We start from the raw sequence: 26,105 nt of genomic DNA, 5'->3' as shown, positions 1-26,105 counted from the left end.
GAGTGAAAGTCTGGCTTACCACTCGGTAGGATTTTGATAACTTAGGCGAGTGCTTGGACTGTAGCTAAGCCTCCGAGTGAGAGGGTTGCTCTTCACTCGGTAGGATTTTTATAACTTAGGCGAGTGCTTGGACTGCAGCTAAGCCCCTGAGTGAGAGGGTTGCTCTTCACTCAGTAGGATTTTTATAACTTAGGCGAGCACAGGGCTGCAGCTAAGCCTCCGAGTGGAAGTCTGGCTTACCACTCGGTAGGGTTTTTGATAACTTAGGCGAAACGGATTCGCAGCTAAGCCTCCGAGTGGGAGTCTGTCTCACCACTCGGTAGGATTTTTTACAAACTTAGGCGAAACGGATTCGCAGCTAAGTCACCCACTGAGGGGGAATTTTATTGGACAAAAATAAAAAGTGACAGAAATTATGGAGGAACTACGACACTATTATTTTGAGGTCCATGGACTACAGAAGTACTTTATTGCAACTCATCCGAGTGTTAAAACTTAAGTATAAAATGGGCGGAGTAGTTCCGCGTTCCAAGCTCGGGGCTCGTCGATATTATGCTTGACGTTGTAAAGACGATACGCCCCGTTGTGGAGAACTTTGGTGACGATGAAGGGACCTTCCCAAGAAGGAGCAAGCTTGTGTGGTTTGTGCTGATCCACTCGGAGAACTAAATCTCCTTCCTGGAAGGCTCGACCTCTCACATTTCTGGCGTGGAAACGACGCAAATCTTGTTGGTAGATGGTCGACCGGATCAGAGCCATCTCCCTTTCTTCCTCTAAAAGGTCGACTGCGTCCTGCCGCGCTTGTTCAGCTTCTGCTTCGTTGTAGATCTCAACTCGAGGAGCATTGTGGAGAAGATCACTCGGCAAGACTGCTTCAGCTCCGTAGACCAAGAAGAATGGAGTTCTTCCGGTCGACCGATTAGGTGTGGTCCGCAGTCTCCAAAGTACTGAGGGAAGTTCGTCGACCCAAGCTCCAGCTGCGTGTTTGAGATCACGCATCAGTCGAGGCTTCAATCCCTTAAGAATCAGTCCATTAGCTCGCTCTGCTTGTCCATTCGACTGCGGATGGGCGACTGAAGCGTAGTCGACCCGTGTGCCTTGGGAGTTGCAGAAATCTCTGAATTCCTCCGAGTCAAAGTTCGACCCATTATCCGTAATGATGCTGTGCGGGATTCCATATCTGAATATTAGTTCCCTGATGAAGCTAACAACAGTACCAGTGTCAAGGTTCTTGATTGGTTTAGCCTCGATCCACTTGGTGAACTTGTCGACTGCCACCAGTACATGCGTGAAGCCACTTCGTCCTGTTCTCAAAGGACCGACCATGTCCAATCCCCATACTGCGAAAGGCCAGATGAGTGGGATGGTCTTCAGAGCGGACGCAGGCTTGTGCGACATATTCGAGTAGAACTGACATCCCTCGCACTTATCCACTATCTCTTTTGCCATCTCATTCGCCTTTGGCCAGTAAAATCCGGCTCGGTATGCTTTGGCCACGATGGTCCGAGAGGACGCATGATGACCACAGGTCCCGAGTGAATATCATTGAGGATGAGTCGACCTTCTTCTGGTGTTATGCACTTCTGACCAACTCCAGTCGCGCTTTCTCTGTACAATTGTCCTTTGATTATGGTAAAGGCCTTAGACCGACGGACGATCTGTCGAGCCTCTTCCTCATCCTCCGGAAGCTCTTTTCTCGGGATATATGCGACATAAGGAACTGTCCAGTCGGGAATGACCACCAAAACCTCCATGATCAAGTCGACCACTGCTGGGACTTCAACTTCAGTCGGATATGTGGCACTCTTGGGCTGTGGAGTTTCTTCGGTGAAAGGATCTTCTTTGACTGACGGAGTGTGTATATGCTCCAAGAACACACCACTCGGAATGGCTTCTCTCTTGGAACCTATCTTTGCTAGATCATCAGCTGCTTGATTTTTCAGTCGGGGTATATGATGGAGCTCCAACCCCTCGAACTTCTTTCCAGCTTCCTCACTGCACTGCAGTATCCAGTCATGGCTGGGCTTCTCACGTCCCACTCTTTCATCACCTGGTTGACCACTAAATCCGAGTCGCCATAGACCATCAGGCGACGGACGCCGAGTGAAATGGCCATGCGCAACCCATATAAGAGGGCCTCATATTCTGCCTCATTGTTGGAGGAATCAAAGTGAATCTGGAGCACATATCTGAGCTTATCTCCTCTGGGGGAAACCAGGACAACCCCAGCACCGGAACCATTCAACGTCTTAGAGCCATCAAAGAACATGGTCCAATGCTCCGAGTGAACTTCAGTCGGCTGCTGCTGTTCAATCCACTCGGCGAGGAAATCTGCTATTGCCTGGGACTTAATGGCTTTCTTTGCCTCAAACTTGATATCAAGGGGAAGAAGTTCAATCGCCCATTTGGCCACTCGACCAGTTGCATCTCTGTTGTGCAAAATCTCTGATAGTGGAGCGTCGCTGACGAGTGTGATGGAATGATCAGAAAAATAATGAGCAACCTTCTTTGTGGTCATGTATATTCCATACACAAGCTTCTGATAATGAGGATATCTCTGCTTGGATGGAGTCAAGAATTCAGACAAATAATACACTGGACGCTGAACTTTGAGAGCTTTTCCTTCTTCTTCCCGCTCGACCGTTAGCACAGTACTGACGACTTGTCCTGTGGCTGCGATATAGAGCAACAGAGGCTCTTTGCTGACTGGAGCAGCAAGCACCGGCTGGGTGGAAAGCAGAGCTTTTAGCTCGGCAAACGCTGCATCAGCTTCTGGAGTCCACTCGAACTTGTCTGTCTTCTTCATCAGTCGGTAAAGAGGCAATGCCTTTTCACCGAGTCGTGAAATGAATCGACTTAATGCGGCCAAGCATCCAGTAAGCTTCTGGACATCGTGCACTCGCACAGGGCGTTTCATTCGGAGAATAGTGCCAATCTTCTCTGGGTTAGTGTCGATTCCCCGTTCGGAAACGAGAAAACCGAGTAACTTGCCACCAGGAACTCCAAATGTGCACTTTGATGGATTGAGCTTGATATCATATCTTCTGAGGTTGGCAAATGTTTCGGCGAGATCAGCGAGCAGGTCAGAACCTTTTCGTGACTTGACAACGATATCATCCATATATGCTTCCACATTCCGACTGATTTGAGTGAGTAGACACTTCTGAATCATTCGCATAAATGTGGCTCCGGCATTCTTGAGGCCGAATGGCATGGTGATATAGCAGAAGCACCCGAATGGAGTGATGAAAGCTGTTTTTACCTCGTCGGGTCCGTATAGACGGATCTGGTGGTACCCGGAGTAGGCATCTAAAAAAGATAGCCTCTCGCATCCCGCGGTCGAGTCAACAATTTGATCTATGCGAGGGAGAGAAAAATGATCTTTCGGGCAGGCCCGGTTGATGTGCTTGAAATCAATGCACATCCGGAGCGACTTGTCCTTCTTAGGAACCATGACGACATTAGCGAGCCACTCGGAGTGGTATATCTCTCGGATAAATCCGGCCGCCAACAGTCGAGCCACTTCTTCACCGATGGCTTTTCTCTTCTGGACGGTGGACCGCCGAAGATGCTCTTTGACTGGTTTTGCAGATGAGTCGACTCTTAGGCGATGCTCAGCCAGTCCCCTGGGAACACCTGGCATGTCAGCGGGCTTCCATGCAAAAATGTCCCAGTTCTCACGGAGGAACTGGATGAGCGCTTCTTCCTATTTTGGGTCGAGTGTTGTGGAGATGCGGGTCGGAGCTGCATCGGGGTCGGTCGGGTGAATGTGAACAGGCTTCGTCTCACCGGACGACTGGAATGCAGATTCTGTGGCGGGTTTCTTTGATCGCAGCAAGTCACTCGGATCTGCGTTTTGCTTGTATTCTTCGAACTCGACCGCTGTCACCTGGGAATCGGCAATCTTGGAGCCCTTCTGAAAGCACTCTTCCGCCTTTTTCCGATCACCGGTGACAGTGATCACTCCTTTGGGGCCGGGCATCTTCAATTTGAGGTACACGTAGCATGGTCGAGCCATGAACCATGCGTAAGCTGGTCTCCCCAAAATGGCATGATATGCACTCTGAAAATCCACGACCTCAAACGTCAACTTTTCTTTGCGAAAATGTTTCGAATCACCAAACACCACATCCAAAGCTATTTGGCCGAGTGACTCGGCCTTCTTCCCTGGTATAACTCCATGAAAGCTCATGTTACTAGTGCTCAGTCGGGACATCGGAATGCCCATTCCTTTCAGTGTGTCTGCATACAACAAGTTCAGCCCACTTCCACCATCCATCAGCACCTTTGTCAGTCGAGTGCCTTCGACAACTGGATCGACCACCAAAGCTTGCCTCCCAGGGGTGGCAATATGAGTCGGGTGATCAGATTGGTCGAATGTGATGGGTATTTGAGACCATTTCAGATAATTTGCTTTTGCTGGGGCAACCATGTTCACCTCTCGGTTAATGACTTTCAGTCGACTCCTGCTTTCCACATCTGCAAAGATCATCAGAGTGGAGTTGATATGTGGATATCCTTCCTCACTGTCCTCCTTGTCTTCGGCCTTGTCCGACTCCTTCTCCTTGTCCTTAGACTGTTTTCCCTGAAACTGCTGGATCAGGAGTCGACATTGGCGAGTGGTGTGCTTCGGGTAGATGATATTCCCCTCTTCGTCTTTCTTCGTGTGAATGTGACATGGCATATCCATCACGTCGTTCCCTTCTTTATCCTTTACCTTCTTGGGGTTCCAGGATCCTTTTGGTTTCCCCTTAAACTTTCCCTGAGTCACGGCCAGAGCCTCTCCAGGAGCTGCTGGTTCAGCCTTCCGCTTCTGTTTCCAACTGGTGTTTCCTTTTTTCGACTGACTCGGCTTGTGCTTGCCGCTTCGGAATCGGTCTTCTTCTTCGCCGTTGGCGTACTTGGTAGCAATCTCCATCATCCGACTCAAGGTCATGTCACCGGTTCGACCAAACTTCAAACTTAGTTCTCTGTTCTTGACGCCATCTTTGAAGGCGCAGACTGCCTGATGATCAGACACATTCTCCACAGTGTGGTGCAAAGTGATCCACCTCTGAATATACTCTCTGAGAGTCTCATTAGCCTTCTGCACGCAGACTTGCAACTCTGTCAATCCAGCTGGTCGCTTGCAAGTTCCTTCAAACGTTCTGATGAACACTCGGGACAGATCTTCCCAAGTGTAAATGCTGCTAGGAGGTAATTGAGTCAACCATGCCCTGGCAGAACCTTCCAGCATGAGGGGCAAGTGCTTCATGACCACCTTGTCGTTCCCACCACCGATCTGAACTGCCACTCGGTAGTCTTCAAGCCAAGTTTCAGGCTTAGACTCACCAGTGAACTTGCTGACTCCTGTTGCCAACCTGAAATTGGGAGGGATAACTGCAGCTCTGATAGCTCTGCTGAAACATTCAGGACCAGAAACATGCACTCGACTGCTTGTGGGCGCATCTCTGTCGAGTCCGCCCCGATGGGCTCTGTTCCGGTCGACCAAACCTTGCACGATAATGGATCGCGCGTCGAAGCCTGGTTCTCTGGGGTCGACTGGAACCCTTCACCCTGTACTGTACTGACGCCTGTCATCTGGCTGCCGAGGAGCGTAAGACCCACCCCTCGGAGGGGAATTGGGCACTCGACGCCTACCATCTCGGTCGAGTCTGTCGCCATATTGATCTCGCCGATTCTCGCGCCCTTCACGCCGCGGAGGCGATCTGGGGCTGTGAGCCGACTGAACCGTATTCACAGTGACGGATCGACTGTGAATTCTGTTGCGCGACTGAGACACGGCTGAATTCTGATCTCCTGCTGCCCGGAGCAGATCCCTGATCTGCAGCAAACCTCTGCCAGCTTCCGACTGCGAAGGCTGGATGGACTCTGCTATACGGGTCGCAGCTGCTAAATTCTGAATTGGGGTTCGATATACCTGAGTCGGCGGGAAGAGTTGACGTCGACTGGTGTCGGGAACTCGTTGCCGCGCGCGCTCGTCGAGTGCTCGCTGAAGGTTCTCCAGTCGAGTGCGCTCAGCCAAATTGGCCAGACGCGCCTCCTCCAAGGCACGAGCCTCAGGGGTTTCTCCTGCGATGGGAGTACGCAGGGCATCCACGTTCCTGCGGCGAAGTTCCTCTCTTTGCAGAGAATCGAGTGGCTCGGGCTGGTACTCTTCGTGGCGTCGTGCGGGATCGCCTCCGTCACCTGCTCCATCATCACGGGCGAAGCCAGGGGGACCGCGGGGCCCGTCGACCATCAAGATTTCCGCCGCTGGATCACTGCTACCGCACTCGGATGCAGTCTCTACGGAGCCAGTCGACAGATCGAACAAGCCGTAGAGAGATTCGTTGGGCTCGATTGCCGCAACTTGGGTGGTGGCCGATTGGCGAGCCACCGCGTGCCTCACCCATCGCTGAAGCCTCGACCGGCCCGAGCGCTTGCGCTGGCGGGAGACCGGGAGGATGGACGATGGAGGAGCCGACCGATACTGGGTCGACGGTTGCCGCAGCAGAACGCCGCGGACACATGCACGAAAATGCGTCGCACCGCGGACGGGGAGCGCATCTACGTCGAGTGGAGCCTCCTGGAGCCACGCGGAGTCGTCGGCGATGAAGGTGAGAGTGCCGAGACGGATCTCTTGACCCCCGACCAAAACTCCAGCAGACACCATGATGAAAGTACTCGGAAGAATCGCAACTTCTCCACAAAATCGCTAAAACACCGGCCCCAAGGTGGGCGCCAACTGTCGTGGTTCTAAGCCTGACAGTAGAGTGGGGGGTAGGTATGGAGAGGCAAGGTCCTAGCTATGGAGAGGTTGTAAACACAAGGGATGTACGAGTTCAGGCCCTTCTCGGAAGAAGTAATAGCCCTACGTCTCGGAGCCCGGAGGCGGTCGAGTGGATTATGAGTATATGAGTTACAAGATGCCGAACCCCTCTACCTGTGGAGGGGGGTGGCTTATATAGAGTGCGCCAGGACCCCAGCCAGCCCACGTAGGAGAGGGTTTAAGGTGAGTTAAGTCTGGAGCGTTACTGGTAACGCCCCACATAAAGTGCCTTTACTATCATAAAGTCTACTTGATTACAGGCCGTTGCAGTGCAGAGTGCCTCTTGACCTTCTGGTGGTCGAGTGAGTCTTCGTGGTCGAGTCCTTCAAGTCAGTCGAGTGTGTCAGTCGTTGGTCGACTGGAAGGCGACTTCTTCTAAGGGTGTCCTTGGGTAAGGTACTTAGATCAGGTCCATGACCCTACCCTAGGTACATAACCCCATCAGTCGTTCGTCGCACATTTTGCAAAAAAGTCCCTCTATTTTTTGTAAATAACCATTTTTGCATTTTTTTAGAAAACCCTTTGATGTTTTAGATAATCAACCCTTCGTTCATGTTTAAGTCAACCGAATCGTTTTTTGTTTTAACATAAAACCCCCTGACTTTTCGTTAACCAATGCGCAGATTATCTAAACAAAATTATCAATATCTTTTAAACCGTAACTTCGATTTTAAAATGTTATATGTGAAACTTGATTAGAAAAATGTGTAGAATCCAAATATGATACTATTTTAGCTGTTAAATATTTATAAAATATTATTTTGCTGTAAACTTAATCTATAATGTACGGTCCGTTTTTCTTTCTTACCGGTGGAGAGGAAAGAAAACATCGATAATCACGCATGCACACATGTGAAAAACCTTGCGGGAAAAAACAACATATTTCTCATTTTATTTCGAGCGAGTGTGCGTAAAAGAGAGACGCCTTAGGACTGACCACATTCAAACGCACTTTCGTTATGTGAGCATTGAGACCACCATCGACAACACAAATGTGATGCCATGTGAAAATAAAGGACGTGAACACATTAGAGTCTTGGGTCATGGTTATTGGGTTAAGAGTGTGTGTTATTTTCTCTCCCGTTGCAACGCACGGGCTCTTTTGCTAGTGGATAAAAATGGATATATCTAAGAACTAAAATATGTCTAGATACATCCATTTTGCTTAGTAACTTTATCGATTTGGTCGATGGAAATGTCTGGATCATGACCACTATAACATTACACATCCGATGATGCACAAATAAAGAAACGAGGCACAACAATAGTGGAAAATAAACGACAATAGAACATGTATTTGGCGAAACCTCCATACTACAATATCAAACATGAATTGAAATTAACAATCTAGAAAAAAAAAACATGACAGATGCAGTCTTGGTCATTTTTCCTTCTGTGGCATCCCCTAAAAGTAATAAAAAATGATGTTCGTATTTTACCAGAGATACACTGAGCTGGGGCAATTCGGTCTAAAATAAAATATCATGGCTACGGAGGATTCGGAAGGCAAGAATTTGCTTTCTTCCAACATACATGGTCTGCTGAACTAAACTTCGTTTCAGCGGGCTTTCGCAAAAATCTATAACTGCAAACATCGCTGGTTTAAAAAAGGGCGACACCGTGGTCAGATCCCGCTGGATTTTCATGGTCACAGACCGTTAGCTTAGACAAGTGGAATCAAATCTTCAGAACACAAGTATGACAAGTAATCAGCAGTGATTCACATCAAAATTGCATAATATCCTCACCTGCTACTGGCTCCTCCCCGCAACCGCCGCCACCACCGCCGCTATGGCCATCTTCCGGATCTCGGCCAGCGGCAGCGACCTTGTGGCGGCTGCTCCGCCTCCTCATCTCTATATACAACTTGACCAGCGGTTGAAACTGAGGGAGCCCTCGATCTGGAGCCTGACGGAGCCCATTGACACCTTGAGGAGCATGGCCTCCTCCTTCGCCACCGAGACGAGGGCCGAGTCCTGCTCGGGGGCGGGCAGAGATGCACGGAGCAGCTCCGGGCAACGGTGGAGAGGACAATCAATGGCCGCCGCTCCGGCCGGCTGTGCGTGTGGCAGCGGCTAGGAACCCTAGCCTCGCGGTCGATGGCGTCCCTGCCCCCACCTCCATGAATCCTGATTGAGAAGAGAAAGGGGAAGGAGACGAGGCCACGGAGAGGGGTGAGGGGGGCTGGGATGGGGAGTCGTGGAGTGGAGGACTCGGTGTGGAGTTCCTTCGTAGGGAAGGAAACGAGAGGAAGGCATAATGAAATCGATGTGCACACCACACCACCAGCCCTCGACCTTCTACCTTGTTTCATTTTTTTCTCTCGTCAACACAGTAACAGGGATACGTGGACGACGCGGTTACTCCCCCTTGATGCATACCTTATTGTTTTTTGGATTACTCCATGTGTCGCCTAGTCACCTAGTGGTTGATTTGCTCGGAAGTTTACAGGCAGCAAAGTAACATGCTCTGAACTTATGTTGCTCTATGACTCATAAGCACAAGATGCGTTTTTTTCCTGCCCATTGCATCACCTGATTACCTCCCACTAGACTAGACTGCGTTTCTGCACCAGTTCTTGTCTGTGTTTGATAGTAATTGCTCCACTTACTCACTCAGTGACCTTCTGAAACTTACACCAACTTGGTTGCAGTCATGGAACCACGGTACCACTATGCTATCCATAGTGGGAGACCGGAGACACAGTGTCAAAGTCGCATATCTCAGAGGCCAGTTGTGCATAAACCTACAGGGGGAAAAGGAGCTTCCAAACAGTTCAGATCTTCAAGTATGAGTGTGTGTGAAACTAGTACTACTAACTGGCCTGCCTGTCAATCATCGCAAGGGCCGGCTTTCTCTTTCCTACAGCTGCTAATTTCTGAATCTGATTATCTTTGGTTGCGGCTGCACGCGTGCTCTGCTCACACATGACTACAGGAGGATATTGAGAATACTCTGCATGCCAAACTGGAGCAGCAATGCCTCCCTGCAAATAGAAAGCAAGATACTACAGTTGTCTTCTGCATGGCTTTGCACCCTTGAAGTTTCCTGGAATTTGGACGTTCGGACAGCCTCGTGGACTGAGGCCAACTCCAATGCTAGACCCATCCTGCCCCTTGGGCCAAACGGACACACGACCCGGCCCAACGTGCAACCCCGTCCTCAAAATTTGTCTGTTTTCGGTCCGGCTCGACCCATTCCGGGCACATACTTGTGCCAGCTTTGCAGTCGCGCAGAAAACGAACAGACGGGGCACGCGTCCTCTCCGCGTCCGCATCGGGCCCGCGTGTCGGTGGTCCAACTACCTCCCACCGCTCACAGCCAATGCGCAAGGTGGTTGGGGCCGCAAGTTAGCCACACAGACGCCCCCGGCCGCATCCTTTTCAATGGGCAAGCCGTGGACTCCAGTCGCCATCCCCATCAACTACCCCACCATTGCATCCCCCATCGGAGACACTGAAACCCTAGCCACCGTCGACGTCGTTCCCCTGCCGGGCATGGGGTTCTGGAAGTGGCACCCAGGCAAGAAGGCCAGCACAACCACGAGGCGGGCTCGTCTTCTGGTAGCGCGGCCAGCCACTCGACGACTCCGGCTCCATTCTCCATCTCCCCTCATGCGTCCGTGCCACGCTTCGGGCCCTACGTCAGCGTCGAGGTGTGCCGCCGGTAATGGGAGACATGCACTCTGCTGCCATGGTCAGATGCCCACCTCCCCAATGGGTGGCATCTAAGCCCGGATCGGCTGCCCATTCCCCCGCGACAGGCCGCGCCCGCCTGTAGGAGATCGCTTGTTGTCGCACCAGGATCCCGCGTGAGCTCCTCGCCGACCGCAGATACGCCGTGGAATTGCCACTGTGGGACACCTGGTTTCAAGATGAGCACGACATATGCCGCGCCACCTATTTTGTCGGTCATGGGAGCCCGCCCCGCGTGTCCCACAGTGCGCGCGCGCCGAGCCCACCAAGCGTACGCGACCACACGCGGATCCGTGGCCTGACGCCGACGCCGTCTCCCTCCCCATCGCCGCTGCCACCGCAACCTCCCGCCCTGACGGTCGAGGAGGAGGAACTGCTCCTGCAAGCCGTCATGGAGGACACCGAGAGGGAGTACAGGCGCTAGCAGGAGGAGGAATGGCAGGGCCTGCAGTTCATACTTGAGCTCTCGGCCTCCTGGGACGTCTACGTCCCGAGTTGGACGCCAAGCAGGAGGCCAAGTAGGAGGTGAAGGCGGAGCCTGCGGAGGAGCGTGCACTGGCACCGTGGTCGCCACCCCAGAGCCAATGCCCCCGCCTCTACCGCCGCCTGCACAGTACGGCCCTGGCCCAATCTGGGGGCCGCCGCCGCACCTCTAGACGCCCCCGCCCTACATCGATCTCACGACCGATGACGAGGATGGTGGCGCCTAAAGACGGGTACTGCGACGGCATCAGCGGCGACGGCGAGGTTTTCTGCAGTGCGCGGGGCGGCCGCTTATCTTTTGCTTTCATTTTTTTCCGTTTAATGTTAATTAAACTAAGTGTTATGGTTGGCCGTGAGGACGGCGGACTTCTAAATGTGTTTTAAAAAAATTAGCTATGTTAAAATGCCTTATTTTGCTTTTGCATGTGTTTTTTTCCTTTGTCTACCGCGGATAATTTGCGGTTGGGGCCACATGCGTTGGGCGCCTTGACGCCAGCCCAGCTCGACATGGACAACCGCCTCTCCATTCTCATCTCTAACGGACGAAATCCGGATAAAACGAACGTCCAAATGAAGTCATGCGATGAAGGTGCCCTGATGCAGGCCCCCAATTATTTATGCACAGCAAAACATGTGCCGGACCAGATCTTTGCAGCACTGCGAACATATTCCTCAAAAATAAGAACAACCGGGAGCCAATAAATAAATAAGACTAAACGGCATGTGCTGTAATCTTTACTCCTAATGGAGCAGTTGGTAGTCTTGCTTCCAGGTTTTTTTTCGTCCCATCACTTTCGTCTGGTTTTTTTCGTAGGTTAACCGTCGTAGATTTTTTTTGATGTTGGTTTCTTATTCACCGGTTTATTTACCCCTCAGCTCTTTCCTTGCAAATCAGCACTTTCCAAACGTGCACGCAATCACGGATCTAAGTTTACTAATTTATCCAAATCAACCGATACCTTCCATTATTGCAAATTTCTTTAGGAAACAAATAATAGATTTTAAGGAAACAAATAAAAGATTTTAAAGACGCATCATACTTTACTAACAATCACTAAAAATCAAATCTAAATTAATTAACCTTACCTTAAATCACTCAATCACTTTAATTAGAAAACATTTTCTTTCCTAACTGCACCCCGCTTAGTGTGCACATAACAATCCGAAGTAATTTGAGTCACATGATTGAATCCATTTATTTAGAGCGACATGATTGCGTTCCGGGATGGAGGCCATGATTTCGTCGAAGTCGTTGCTGCCTCCTACACTCAGGGTGTGTCGCCGAGATCGAGGCGAGCATGAGGAGCTGTGGCCACCGCCATGGTCACCCCATCGCAGGGGATGGAGCACGCCGTCGGCCTACAGCTTGTGGAGATCACTGTTGCTCTTCAGGTCGCGTGGTGACCGGATCTTGCCGATGTGTCCCTCCTCGACGACCTCCTCTTCGCCCGGTTGGCTGGCATGGATCTCGCCACTACTGCCCTCAACTTCTCTGCCTCGAGCTCGACAGTCAGCCACCATGGATCCCCCAGCTGGAGGGTCACGTGAACCAGCCGTCCTCCCATGCTGCAGCGACGAGAATGTGACATGGCTCTCCGTACACGAAGAGTGGAGTTCGGTCAAGTACTTATATACTTGGCCTCTACTGCTGATCCATGTACATGAAGAAGAACAGGCAACCGCTCATTCATGCTTCGTTCCACTCCTTTGCACTACATTACTGGAGGTGACATTTTTCTATCTCTCTATGTTGTAACAAGCCTGCTGCCTGCATAGTTAATGGATTTTTTATTTAAATTTATCGCTGCTTAGTGCTTTGTTGCAATTGTTCACCCAAGATTCTTATATATAATCTGAGCGTATGTAGGCATACTTAGCTTTGCTATTCTATTTTTTTTCTGGCGCATAGAAATAAGAGTATTGTCCAGGTTAGGTATTCAATTGAGTATGGTATTTGGATTGCTATCAGAATGTCTTTTCTATGCATGTGATTTCTCATATCTGATTATAATATTTGTGAAGTCGTGCATTGCACGTGCACTTGGAAGCGGGCCCGTGGCCCGCGCTGGACGGCGCCGACGCCGACCCGAACCACCTCGTCCGCGTATTCTTGGAGTTGTGGCTGGTCGATTTACATGAAATTAATTCCCTCAATTCTGGTGGCAAATATAATACACATAATCCATATTGTTATGCACTAGCGTGTATGTGTGAAATAGATGGATTATGGTCCCGTACCCAATAAGATGGATATGTGTGTGTGTTAGAGCGAGAGGGAGACGGGGATAGAGAGTGAGGAAGAGGGAGGGAGAGTGTGGTTCTGTGTGTGTGTGAAGATTTGATGGTAAAAAAAGTCGCCAATGTCGTAATATTGAACTCTTAAAGTTAATGTGGCCCCGTTGCAACGCACGGGCATTCTTCTAGTCAATGTAGATCGGCAGCCAAGTAGTCCTATGAAGGAAGGAAGGAAGGAAGGAAGGTCATCACCACCATCAGTTCATTATCATGTAATGTGTTGTGTCAAGTAAAGTAAACCAAACTGCCTACCTCCCTTGACACTGTGGTTAGTGGCCAGATTTGTGTGAGTTGGAGGTACCTATCCACTTGGCAGAAGGCATAATAATTTGATACTACTCCCTTCGTTCTAAAATACTTGACTTTCATTTGTCCAAAAATGGATGTATCTATATACTAAAATATGGCTAGATACATCTATATTTTGACAAATGAGAGGCATGTCTTATGGAACGGAGGGAGTAATTGACAGTTCTGTCAGTTGACCTTAAGCAAAGGCGGAAGGAGGGTGGCTGGAGCAAAAGGTAGTGGCTGCTTTGCTGAGTTTTTGTTCAGTTGCATTTGGATCCTCATCCAGCGAGAAAAGGTGCCGGTTGCATGGCTGAGCTATATGGTGCCCCATAAAAAAAAGTATCTCCTCTCTTTGAAAGTTAAGTGTCTCAATTTTGTATTAACTTTAAACAAAATTGTACAAGAGTTGAGACATTTATCTTAAAATGAAATGAGTACATGTTATGCATTATTCGAAGGTAGTTAGTGCTAATTGGGTTCTTTGGGGTAGTATTTTAGGTCGGCCAGGTGCATGCAAAGATGCCGGTCAGCAGAGGTAAAACGTATATATAGGACGGCAGTTTGAGACACCTAGGTGCCCAGGCTCCTTGCCTTTCGACCGCTCGATTGCATTTAGATGTGTGTTCATATATTACTTTATAATTGACTGATTTAGAAATAATTATGGCAGAATAACTACCATAAATATGGCCATTAGTAGCATGCAAGGCCATAAATATGTATGTGTGTATTATTAAAAAGAATTGAAACCTAACCTTTTTTATTTTTGAATTTTTCAAACATCAAGTTCCATAGGCTACACGTGCATGCATGTGTTTCAAAGATATAAGCTTTTTTGTGGGGTATATGCATATTATTAATTTTCTAGATGGAATATATATCATGCATGTGTGTAAGATCCCTTGGCTTTGAAGTATTTGTGCATTTCTTACATAGACGACAAATGCGTTGGACTTTCTGTTATAAGCTCCATTTGATTAATAATGCATGGTTATGTAGTGTTCAGGTAGAATTTAGAACACCTAATGCTATAATAAAGGACTACAAAATGAATTTATTCATTTATTTTTTCTTTTTTGTGATATCTTCTTGCATATGTTTCTTTTCACTGCCCGGACCACTCGGATAGTTTGTATGAATACATACAAATAGTTTTTCTAAATGAAAAACAACAGTTACTTAGACTTAGATGGCCAGGCTACACAAACAATTAGAGTGAGAGGATATAGTCATGAGTATTTAGAAGCATGCATGGAAGGTTAACATCGATGATATCTTGCTATCTTGAAACAATATTCACTTCAAATAGTGATGATGCAGATAGAGGAAGATAACATAATATTTACGATTTAATTATTAATGAAATGGCTTGGCGTGGTAGGAAGCAAACATCAGTGCCACATGTGTCGATGACTTTACCAGCAACGATATATTTACTAAAAATATCCCACATGTAGTTTGATCATGTTTTCTTTGGACACGTACACACATTCCGACTAAAATATTTTTTGTATTTTAAATGATCTGTCAAGGGGAACTGACAATCAACAGCAAGGGGAACTGCAATCAAAAGTGGAAGAGAGATATATGAACATTGGTATGGAATTATATGGCATCGCATGGAAGAGCGCGATTTATGTCATGGAACAATTCACAAAGAATGCACTAAAAAACGTAATTTCAAAATATTATCTCTTTTCCGGATATGCAAAATTTGGCCTTTTTAATATAACTTAACTGCCGACGGACAAATAGTGGTGGAGATGTTTTTTACTAAATATAAATATTAGAGAATGGCACAATCAGAAGATTTGGAAGCATACATATGAATATGAGGATATATGACAGTGTGCTAATAGATAGTGTTGAAACAGATAACAATGTATGGCTGCATATAATAAATTTATTCATTTTTTTGGTAAAAATTCTAAAACAATATTTGATGCAAAGATAAATGAACATGGATGAAAAGGTGAAACCGTGAAATCTGGAGATTAGTACCAAAGCCAATGGTTTCGCATGGTGGGATACATGCATTGGTCCTTTTGATATTTCATTGTGGGACAACCATATCATTTGAAACAACTTTATCAAAAATGTAGCAAAGTTTAACCATTTTTTATAGTACTATATATTTAAGCTATATTTGTTTATATAAATACATATATAGAAATAAATTGAATGGACATACATACGCAGAGCAAAACCAGCAAAATTAATAAAGTTGTAAAGGAAGTCTAGCCACGCAAATGCGCGGGTCACCCAGCTAGTTTGATACTAATTGACAGTACTGTCAGTTGACCTTAAGCATGCAAGCATACCATGAGACCATCTTTGCATGTTCCCGGCACACACACATGCCATGAGACCATGCATGCGTAAAGGCGGAAGGAGGGTGGCTGGAGCAAAAGGTAGTGGCTGCTTTGCTGAGTTTTTGTTCAGTTGCATTTGGATCCCCATGAGAAGTTAAGTGTCTCAATTTTTTTTTTGCGGGGAGTCTCAACTTTGTATTAACTTTAAACAAAATTGGACAAGAGTTGAGACACTTATTTTGAAATGAAATGAATACATATTATGCATTATCCGAAGATAGTTAGTGCTAATTGGGTTCTTTGGGTAGTATTTCAGGCCGGCCAAGTGCATGCAAAGATGCCGGTCAGCAGAGACAAGCAGGCATACAGCTGTCAGTGGTAAAACGTTTTTTTTTTTGGTTAATTAGATAAATGCCACTCCAATTATGGCAATTCATAAAAATGCTACTGCAATTTTCAAACTTTAAAAAATGCCACTGCAATTTTTGCAAACTTTAAAAAACGCCACTCCAGACTTCGAAAAATGCCACTGGAAATTGCATGAAATGGCATTTTTCAATGTTTGGAAATTGCAATGGCATTTCTCAGAATCGCCAGATTTGGAGTGGCATTTATCAAAAAAAAAATTTGTGAAATGGTAAAACGCTACTGATTTATTATACTCCTACTCCTCTGGATCAGGCTTTACAGACATTTGGTTTGGGTTCACGGGGCCAGTTGTACTAGAGTACTGTGCGTGCATGCGCGGCATTCATGGTACTCCACCAGATGTTGAGACCGGAGTACCGGACGGCGCCCAAAAGGACGGGCATGCTGGGCATTGCGAGCTGGATTCCACTACACCTGCTAGTACTACTTCTTTCTACTGGTACTACTCGGTACGGGAGTTCACGCACCGACAAATCTTCCTTGCCAAATCAAAACGGCAATGAGCATATGGATGGTCCATGCATGCACTGGGGCATGTTCATACCAACTGCCTCGACAAGAAAATTCCTACGTGCCAGTGACGAGGATAAAAATTGTTTATGTCTATCCACTGAACAATTACCAGCACTGAGCACAGTATATATAGACCAGCTGCACTAGCGGTAAAATCCGACGCCGCCCGCCTTGACCGGCCTGTGCAATTCACCCAGGCCGGCTCGGGCCCGGTGGAGTTTCTTCTCCTACAGCGGCGATACCGGCCGTGATCTCGGTCCATCTTTCATACATGCAGCCCAAGCTCTAGAGGTGCATGGTACCCTTTCTACAGGGATGCATGTTGGCCGTGACTAGCTCGCTCCTTCCATCGAGAGCGCACGTACGTCCTGCCAGCAGTAGCGGCGCAGCTAGATCCGCAGGGGTTCACATGACCGGTTGGGTTGCTCCTTCACATGTCCGAATTCCAACCGCGATTCACGGTTATTCGCAGAAAAGGATGTATCTAGAATTAAAATACATCTAGATACATCCATACTTGCAACAAGTAATTCGGAACAAAGGGCGTACCCGCTAACCTCCTCCGGGAAGAAAGAAACGGCTAAATTCTTACGTGCATGTGTGTTACCTTGCGTTTTATCTACTCTATGTATATGCACGCATGCACAGTGACTTCGGTTTGATTTTCGTCGAGCCGCTTGGCAAGTGGCACTGCCCGCGGCACCACTTGTGTGAACGACCGACTGCAAAAGCGTCCGTGAGTCGACCGGCCATGTACGCGTAGAGACAAAGGTAAAACCAAGATGTTCAGCACACATGGAGTTGTTCGTGTACGGGCGTAGACTTAACCCGTCGTGATCTTGCGCCCTGTATACGGTTACGAACGACGAGTTTGGTCTACTGACTTGTCTTCTTCCACCAGGTGTATTCGCATCGATCTGCGTGCCTTTTAAAAAGATGAGTGGTGGTGTGCTCAGATCTCTTAACATTGTTCAAATATATAGTCGCCTCTTTTCGTTGGTTCAGACTTTTGAAGCAATCAACTGGAGTATGAATTCAATAGAAATGACAATAGGTTAATTTATCAGTGTGCACGTGCGCGTGCGCGTAGTACCAACCTAGCGGCATTATAGGAATTGTGAGCCCTTTTATTTATTTTTGCAGGGTAAAGGTTATTTTTTTGCGAGGTAAAGGGATTGTATTACTCAAGAGCAAAGGTCAAAAGAACGAACACAAGGGCATCTCCAAGGCAAATACCCAAACGGGCGACCTCATACGATGAAGAAAGGTGTCCGCGGACATCCAGTCGACGTCCAACCACCTAATGGCAATATCTAGAAACTTCTCGTTTTAACTATTGCAAACAAGAAAATTTAACATGATTCGGTTATATCATAGATGGTTTGGATGAAATTATTTAAACTAAACCTAAATCTACCAGACATGCGGTGATCTCGAACGCATGTCCCCCGAGGTCATTACGACGACCATTTCTGTCGTCACTCCAGCTGCCGGTGCCACCCCAGCCATCATAGCATCCGTCTTGGGACATTGCACATTGCGTTACAGTCATGCCGCGGCTTCCTGGCTACCACCACGGCCTTGCGGTAGCCGGAATCCTACTTCATGGGCATCGACGCTATAGAGGAAGATGGCCAAGGCCTCGGCGAGGGAGCGCGCATAGGCGAGCCAGTGGCGGTCTACACGGCGGCGCGTATGGGAGTCTAAAATCCCATTGGACCCGTTGTCGCGGTGAGGGGACGACACGTCGGACTGGTAGCCACTGAGTAACCACATTGCCTGACAACACTCGTTCTCTTCGACGGTCATCTTCTTGCCCATCTTGACGATGCGGCGTCTGGTCGTAGGGTACTAAGGGTCGGAGACGGTTAGGGTTTGAATGGGAGTGTAGTGACAGAGAGTGGCAATTAAAAGGGTAGCGGGCCGAGTTGTTTAGTGGATGTGATGGACAGTCCAGAATCCACTACTCCGCCCTTGATTTGGGACGAGGTTTGAGGATTTTGGACTATCCGCCCATAAATGGGTGCCTCCATCCCCAAATAGAGGACATCAATTGTCTGCGGACGCATCCATACATGTCTATGGACAACGGCGGAGCGCCGACCATCCAAGCCTAGGCACCAAATGTCTGGTCCATTTGAAACGGACCGTCCAGAGACACGAACAAAATTTAAATAAACCTTGATATATTACAACTAAAGAGATGAAATTAAATAAGTTCAATCTAAATTTAAACTAATCCTAACTAGTTGTACGGTAACCTAGTAACTTGTCGTCATCTGCGCAACTGTCTGAGTTGTCATCCTCTGATCTGGGGCACACGTTGGCCTATATGAGCTGCTTCGAGGAGGTCTCTCATCCTTCTCACATGGCATCTGCACGTAGACATGCTTGATATCTCACACAATGAAGTGCATTTTTGGATTCCAGTTCTGGTACTCATCGAGGGTAGGATCCGGCGTTGGATGGTTTATAAGTTTGGCAATTCGATCCAAACATTGATCGATTTGATAATCCCCGTTGGAGCTGCCCTAAAAATGTTGGGGCCGAACAGAGCAGACACTTGGGGCCGTAATGGATGCCCGCCTTGAGATGCTAAACCCCCGCCTAAGCCTAGCTAGATGTTCCAAGTCTACCTAATCCGTTGAATACTCACAAAGGACAGTGCTACTTGATATACGAGAATCCAATTCTTTTATCTTACCACTAACCTCAACTAACGGAGATGCTTAACAGTGCTAACATCACCCCATGTCACCGTCGCATCCTGTGTCATGACATGAGATCTCCATGCATGTGGGCCTTCGTCGCGATAAAGTTGCATACATCACATGCAACTGCGAAATGTAAGTTGGGTCGGCGACTCAGCACGTATCGGCCATTCATGATCGATCGTCGATGAAGGAACCAACCGATTAAAGGCCTGGATGATAGATCGATAGAGCTTGACATGCCAACGTACGTCTCCGCCTTGCCAACGGCAAACTGCACCCTAGCTTAACTATGCATACGACGTGATCTCCTAGCTATAGTTAGTTAGTGTTTTTTTCTTGTAGCAACGTTTTGGATGTACTCCCTCCGTCTCAAAATAAGTGTCTTAGGTTTATATTAAGTTTAGTACAAAGTTGTATTAAGGTTAAGACACTTATTTTGAAAAGAGAGGAGTATTCTATTGCAACCATTTTTCACACTAAATTGAACGTTGTGTCAGTTCATTTTAAGAAAAGGGCTGCAATTCATACTGTATGTACCTTTTTTTTGGCGGGGAACCTTGCATATATGTATTTCACTCCAGCTTGCATGACAACTCTTACAGGAAAAGAAACAACTCGTCAAAATGGCCACATGTATATATACTAGTAGACACTAGACACCATGTACTACACACACGTATTTAACAAGTTGTTTGTCTGTTCTGAAAACCAATGCCGACATGTCTCACTACACACCAGTAGGATACTATGCTTGACAACGATGTTGACTAATTGTTGGCAAGCAGACATCCAAATTAGTACCACACGATTGTGACCTATGGTTAGCATCTTACTCTTGGCATACGTGGTCGACGTACGTTGCTACTGCATGGATCAATCATGCACACTGACCCTGGTCATGGACGGAGGACGACCTAACGTACGTTGTCGGTCCACTCTCCACACCATGACGTTGAATAAGCAACAGACTTGAGGTGGCCTAAACAAACTTAAACAGATGCACTTAAACAAACTTAATCATATACACGTTGAAAAGCGAGTTTTTGCAAGTTATTTCTCAGCTAGCAGCTAGCTAGCTAGCTGTAAATAACACGCACTATGTCGTTCTAGTTGCCACACTACTGGCTCAACACATACACACATACCCGCCCAATATCAAGCGTACACACCATGTTACACCCTGGAGTAAATTGCACAAAAATACCACAATTGAGGCATTGAAAGCAGGTTGGTATTAAGATTAGTAATTTTTACGTGTCAGTACCAGGTTTGGGTCGAGACGTTGCAAAAGAGGCTAAATGTGCGTTTTATACGTATTGACAGGGAATCTGACCGGTTGGGCCTGCCCGTCGGGTATTGTCAGTACCAAGTTTGAAGCGAGACGTTGCAAAAGAGGCTAAAAGTGTGTTTTATACGTATTGACAGGGAATCTGACCGGTTGAGCCGGGCCCAACCGGTCAGATTCCCTGTCAATACGTATAAAACACACTTTTAGCCTCTTTTGCTACGTCTCGCCCCAAACCTGATACAGACACGTACAAATTATTAATCTTGATATCAATATGCTTACAATGCCACAATTGTAGTACTTTTGTGCAATTTATTCTACACCCTGGGCCAGTGCATGATTAAATGTACACACACGTCAGTACAACAGGACCTGTGTTCACTTCACTTCACTGCTCATCGAGATGGACAGCAATGGCAAAGTGAAATGGATGCATGCATCAGGTTACATTTAGCCTCGTACTCCGGTCAGGTTACATGCATTAGGTTTTGTTTCTCAATGTACATTTCGAGTTTTGACCTGAAATTTTTAGGAGGTGTAGTCACATTCCCTTTGAACATTCACAAATTTTTTCAGAATTTTTGAGACTTAAAATTGATGTTTTAGATTTGGAGCATAAGAAGCACCTCAAGGATGGGAGTACTAGATATTTTTCCTGTGTTCCTCCTCTTCTGAACGGCGAGGGGCCGGCCGGGTCCTCTGCACTTGCCGACTCCAGCTCTATCATTACCGTGAGAAGAAAGAACTGCCATTAATTGCATGTACTGGATGATGATCCATTTATTGCTGGAGGCCCTATTCTTACTTCCGGTACTACCTCCGTCTCGGTGAATAAGTCATTTACGTAGTTCTATATTGACGATTTAACTATCTAAATATATATTATATGTGACAATATATATATATTTAGAAACAACATCCTTTTAGAAATCTAGTGATATACTTTTCATTACATATAACACATATTTAATTTCTCAAATCGATGACCTAGAACTACATGAATAACTTATTCACCTAGACAGAGGTAGTAACAAAATTTCGGGCGGCAGGAGGATTGTTCAACTACAGTCAATTTGTTATATCTTTTTCTATGTGTTTGCTAAATATCATGTGCTTGAAATTTCCATGCGTGTAAGCCAATCCCACCGAGGCCGAAGACTGAGAAACAAGACGAGTGGCAATGAGGAGCGTCAACCCTGGCGAGGCTGAGACATGACCTCGTCAGAGATGGGGAAGGCGTTGTAAGCGGCAGAAAGCTGTGGCATCCCAGGCGTAGGCGATGAAGGGGGTTTGACGGTTTGGATGCGTGGGGCGAAGGTTTGGATGCGCGGGGCGAAGGAAGGGGGGCCTACAGACGACAACGAACGGGAGGTTGGGGAGAGGGTAGAGGGGTGGCCTTGGGCAGCGGCGTCATCGGTGGAAGGCGATGAGAGGAGGGTGGGGCCATAGGGCCCATGTGTCCGTGTGGTCGGCCGCTGGGGCAGGTGCAGGCGTTCGGCCGGCCTGGTTGGCGGCGAAGGGAGTAATAGATCGTGCACATGAAGAAGAGAAGTACGTCGAAGAAGAACGGTGCATGCGGGATCATGACCGTTGGGATGGTGATCTAATAGTCCAAAAAGTCACTGTTGATTTTTCTTCTATAGTTATATGATGAATAGGCGGTCCTATTTTCCTACGTTATTTACTTCGTGCACTTTGGAGTCTTGGGATCTTATTTTCTCTTTTGCATTTTCCTGCATTCCGCTGCCTTTGTATGCTAGGAACATCTCTAATCGACGCATGACAAAAGCTTTTTTTTTTGGAAAAGGGCGTCACAAGAGCTTAGGGGCTGTTTGGTTGGAGACTCAAATTGCCACGCCTAAGGTGAGGTACTAGCCACACCTGTGGCTTGCCATAATGTATGGCAAAATCAAACTGATTGGTTGGTAGCCATGCCTTAGGTTAGGTGTGGCAGATTTTGTGTGGCGTGTGTTTGGATGGCTTCCACAAATGTTTGGCAAAAAGTTATGGTTTGCGTTTGGTTTTCTGCCACGGTTTCCTGCCACAGGTGGTTAGAATCACCTTACTGCTAGACTTCACGGTGATGAGATTACTTGCCATTTGTCTTGCAAAGCAATCATACTACAACATGCTCCAGTAAATGTAAGAAGATTTTGTCGCAATAATAATAACCATAAAAAGTAACATGGAGCATTTTCTATTAATCCCATCTGTATAAAATAATTCAAAATGCAAACTCATAATCAAGATAGAAAATAAGATAGATACATGCAAGTTTCGTCCATCATTATAAAGTCAAGTGATAGTCATTCATAGCAATAACACAAGTTCTGGCCAAGTTACATTAAAGTGTTTCACCACACATCAAAAGATCTACTTCCCAAAAGCAGTAGCCGTAGCACAAGTTCATCTCCTAAATACCAAAAGTTGCCATCTTCTAAACTTCACAGGTTGCCAACTTCTAGACATGACAAGTTAGCAACTAGATAACTTCACATGTTGCTATAAACATGATCTTTGTCAGCAAAGAACTTGCAAACCCAAGTTTCAAAAGTTTTTTCACTTGCACTGCATAACCAACCACGCAAACCTTCATTGTCCTTGCAAGATAAGTGCACACCAACAGTAATTCTTTGATCTGTGGTAATTGGGAGTTCCTCCAACCTCTTCCATAAACTAGCATAAGGATCAACAACTTGGGGCATTGGAGGAGGAGCGGCAGCAAGGGATTGCTGGAGTGACCTCAATGTAGAGTTGATTTCTTCAGCGGACTCCACGAAACGACTCTTGGTTCTTGGTGGCTTCTTAGTAGGTGACTTGCTACCTCTTGGGCGCTTCTTACCAACTCGGCTAGTGCTAGATGTTGAATTATCACCACCTACAGGTACTGGAGGTCTTTTAGGACAATGTGTTGTTGGCAAAGTGTCAGAATCCTCCTCAAGAGGGCCCTCATACTGTGGATAGCAGTTGAGATCATACAACCCTTCATCATTGTCCGAGTCATCGGAATCAATTGTGCATGTATGCTAGTCCATGGCCAAAGAACCATCAGCACTAGTGCCTGTGAATAGCTCCTGCATCTCATAGTAGAACTTGATGGGCTTAGAAAGCAAGCGCCTTGCTCTATCCTGCATTACAAGCACACACACATTAAGATCCTAATTAAATTAGCCATATTAAGTTTTAAAAAGAAACTAAATTATACGTACATTGAGGCAAGACTTTTCAGACTCGGAGATAGTTACCACACATCTAATATCATCGAAAACATTGCCACTCTTGCTAATTGCGGCGGCAATGTACTTCCAATTTTCTTTGTAGTGCCTGAAGTGACGATCAACTTGAGCAAGTGTCTTCCCCATAGCAAATTTTCCATTTAAAGCATCAGCACACTTCAAAAGATGATGCTTCCTGAACCTAAATCCCGCATATTGTTCCTTCATGTATTCAATGCACCAATCCAACATAAACTTGGTCTGATCATCAGCCCAGGAAATAGTCCTCTCACGAGAGCACCCATCACCATCAGACTTCCCCTTCCCCTTGGCCATCGCTGTTTCTCATACAGTGAGCCATTTTAATTAAAAGATAATAGGTGAGGCAAATAAGCATGAAACAACCAACAATTTACTAAAGATAAAATAAGTGATATAAGTTTACAGAGGTACAACCAACATAGTTTCACATGAATCACATACATAATGACCAAATGTAACAAAATAGCACTCATGTTTGATACATAGAAACAAGGCAGAACTCTAGTTTCAAACAGACTGAATGGAACCTAAAATAAAACCCATCAACATCAGCCTTACATACTAACTTCTTAATCATCTTGATCTTGAGCTGCTAAATTATCCTCCCACATTTTTTGAGCTAGTACATCCCTTTTGTGTGCCCATGCCTGGCTCTCCTAGTAAACGTCACGACGGTGTCGTCTACTCCGTGGAAGGGCCGAGTACCAAGTAGCATCATCATAGACATACTCATCAGGACCAGCATCTAGGATCCAGTTATGGAGCGCACAACAAGCAAACACAATTTTTACTTGTGTTTTTAGAGGGAAGAATGGCTGACTTGCAAATATTTTAAATCGATTCTTCAAGGTACCAAATGCTCTTTCGACGGTTGTTCTAAGTGAGGAATGGCGATGGTTGAATAACTCCCTTGGGTTCTCAGGCTCTCTACTTCCCCTATATTCCTTTAGGTGATATCGGACACCACGATATGGGGGTAGTATACCGGGTCTTGCAGCATATCCCGCATCCGCTAGGAAATATTTACCTACATCATGATGATGCTAACACATTAGCTAAGAACTAAAGAAAGTTTCAGTTTGAAGCCATGGGTTAGAATCCCACCTTCTGGTATTTTAAGGCCATTGGGACGTGATAGGGCATCTTGGAGCACATAAGAATCATGAGCCGATCCCTCCCATCCAGCAAGAACATATGTAAATCTTAGGTCAAAATCAACGGCTGCTAGCACATTTTGTGTGGGAAAGGACTTTCTACCCCTAAACCTATCTTGCATGTGGATTGGCACACATGCCGGTATATGAGTACCATCCAGAGCTCCTATGCATCCCTATGAAAAGAGAGAACCAGTTTCAAACAGACTGAATGGAACCTATAAATACATTGCAGATACTTGTGAATAATTTTGGATGTACCTCAAAGTAAGGGTGAAATCTGGAGCTACTTGTTATCTTCGAATGTGTTTCGATGGTTCTGATGCATATGACATCACGAGCAAGGAGACACAGGGCATCTAAAACAGCATTGAAGTACCTACTAACAGTCTCGCCCGATCGATAAAACTCGAAACCAATCGATCTATTTTTCCAGTTATGACCCACAACATGGATGAACATGGCAACTTGCTCCTCCACAGTTACATGGAATGTGTCTACCAGTAGACCACGACGTCTCAGGTTGGCACACAATTTGTGAAAAACAAATTTCCGCATGCGCAGCTCACTTATGCAATTAGCCTCGGTTCCATAATACATACGGTTCAGGCGTGACATCCTTTCAACATCTCGTTCGAACATGGGAGCATAAGTTATAGATTTTCTCTTCCTTTTTCGGACATTAATCTTGTACCAGTACATCCCTAAACACACAATAATGGCAGCAAGCAATCTTCTCCTCCACATGTAGTAGTGATAATAATGCATGTAATACTGTAAGCATAATGTTCTTTGGTCCATCTATGAAACAATAATAGCATTAAAAAATCAGATGACATCAGTGAGTGAAACTATATATAAAT

At 46.6% G+C, this 26,105-nt stretch overlaps 1 protein-coding gene and 1 pseudogene across 1 annotated transcript; both read right to left on the bottom strand.

The window, feature by feature from the left end:
* Nucleotides 1–23,574: 23,574 nt before the first annotated feature.
* On the bottom strand, nucleotides 23,575–24,382 carry LOC119334015 (annotated as a pseudogene).
* Nucleotides 24,383–24,557: 175 nt separating this feature from the next.
* Nucleotides 24,558–25,364, bottom strand: LOC119334014 (protein ALP1-like). The gene is made up of 3 exons (XM_037606692.1): nucleotides 25,193–25,364; nucleotides 24,794–25,115; nucleotides 24,558–24,615 (listed from the first exon to the last, which is right to left on the bottom strand). Exons 1-3 carry the CDS (start codon nucleotides 25,362–25,364, stop codon nucleotides 24,558–24,560), a joined length of 552 nt encoding a protein of 183 aa, XP_037462589.1.
* Between the last annotated feature and the right edge of the window lie 741 nt (nucleotides 25,365–26,105).

Source organism: Triticum dicoccoides, chromosome 7A (assembly GCF_002162155.2).
Source record: "Triticum dicoccoides isolate Atlit2015 ecotype Zavitan chromosome 7A, WEW_v2.0, whole genome shotgun sequence".
Lineage (NCBI taxonomy): Eukaryota > Viridiplantae > Streptophyta > Magnoliopsida > Poales > Poaceae > Triticum > Triticum dicoccoides.
This window is presented reverse-complemented; position numbering and strand designations above follow the sequence as displayed.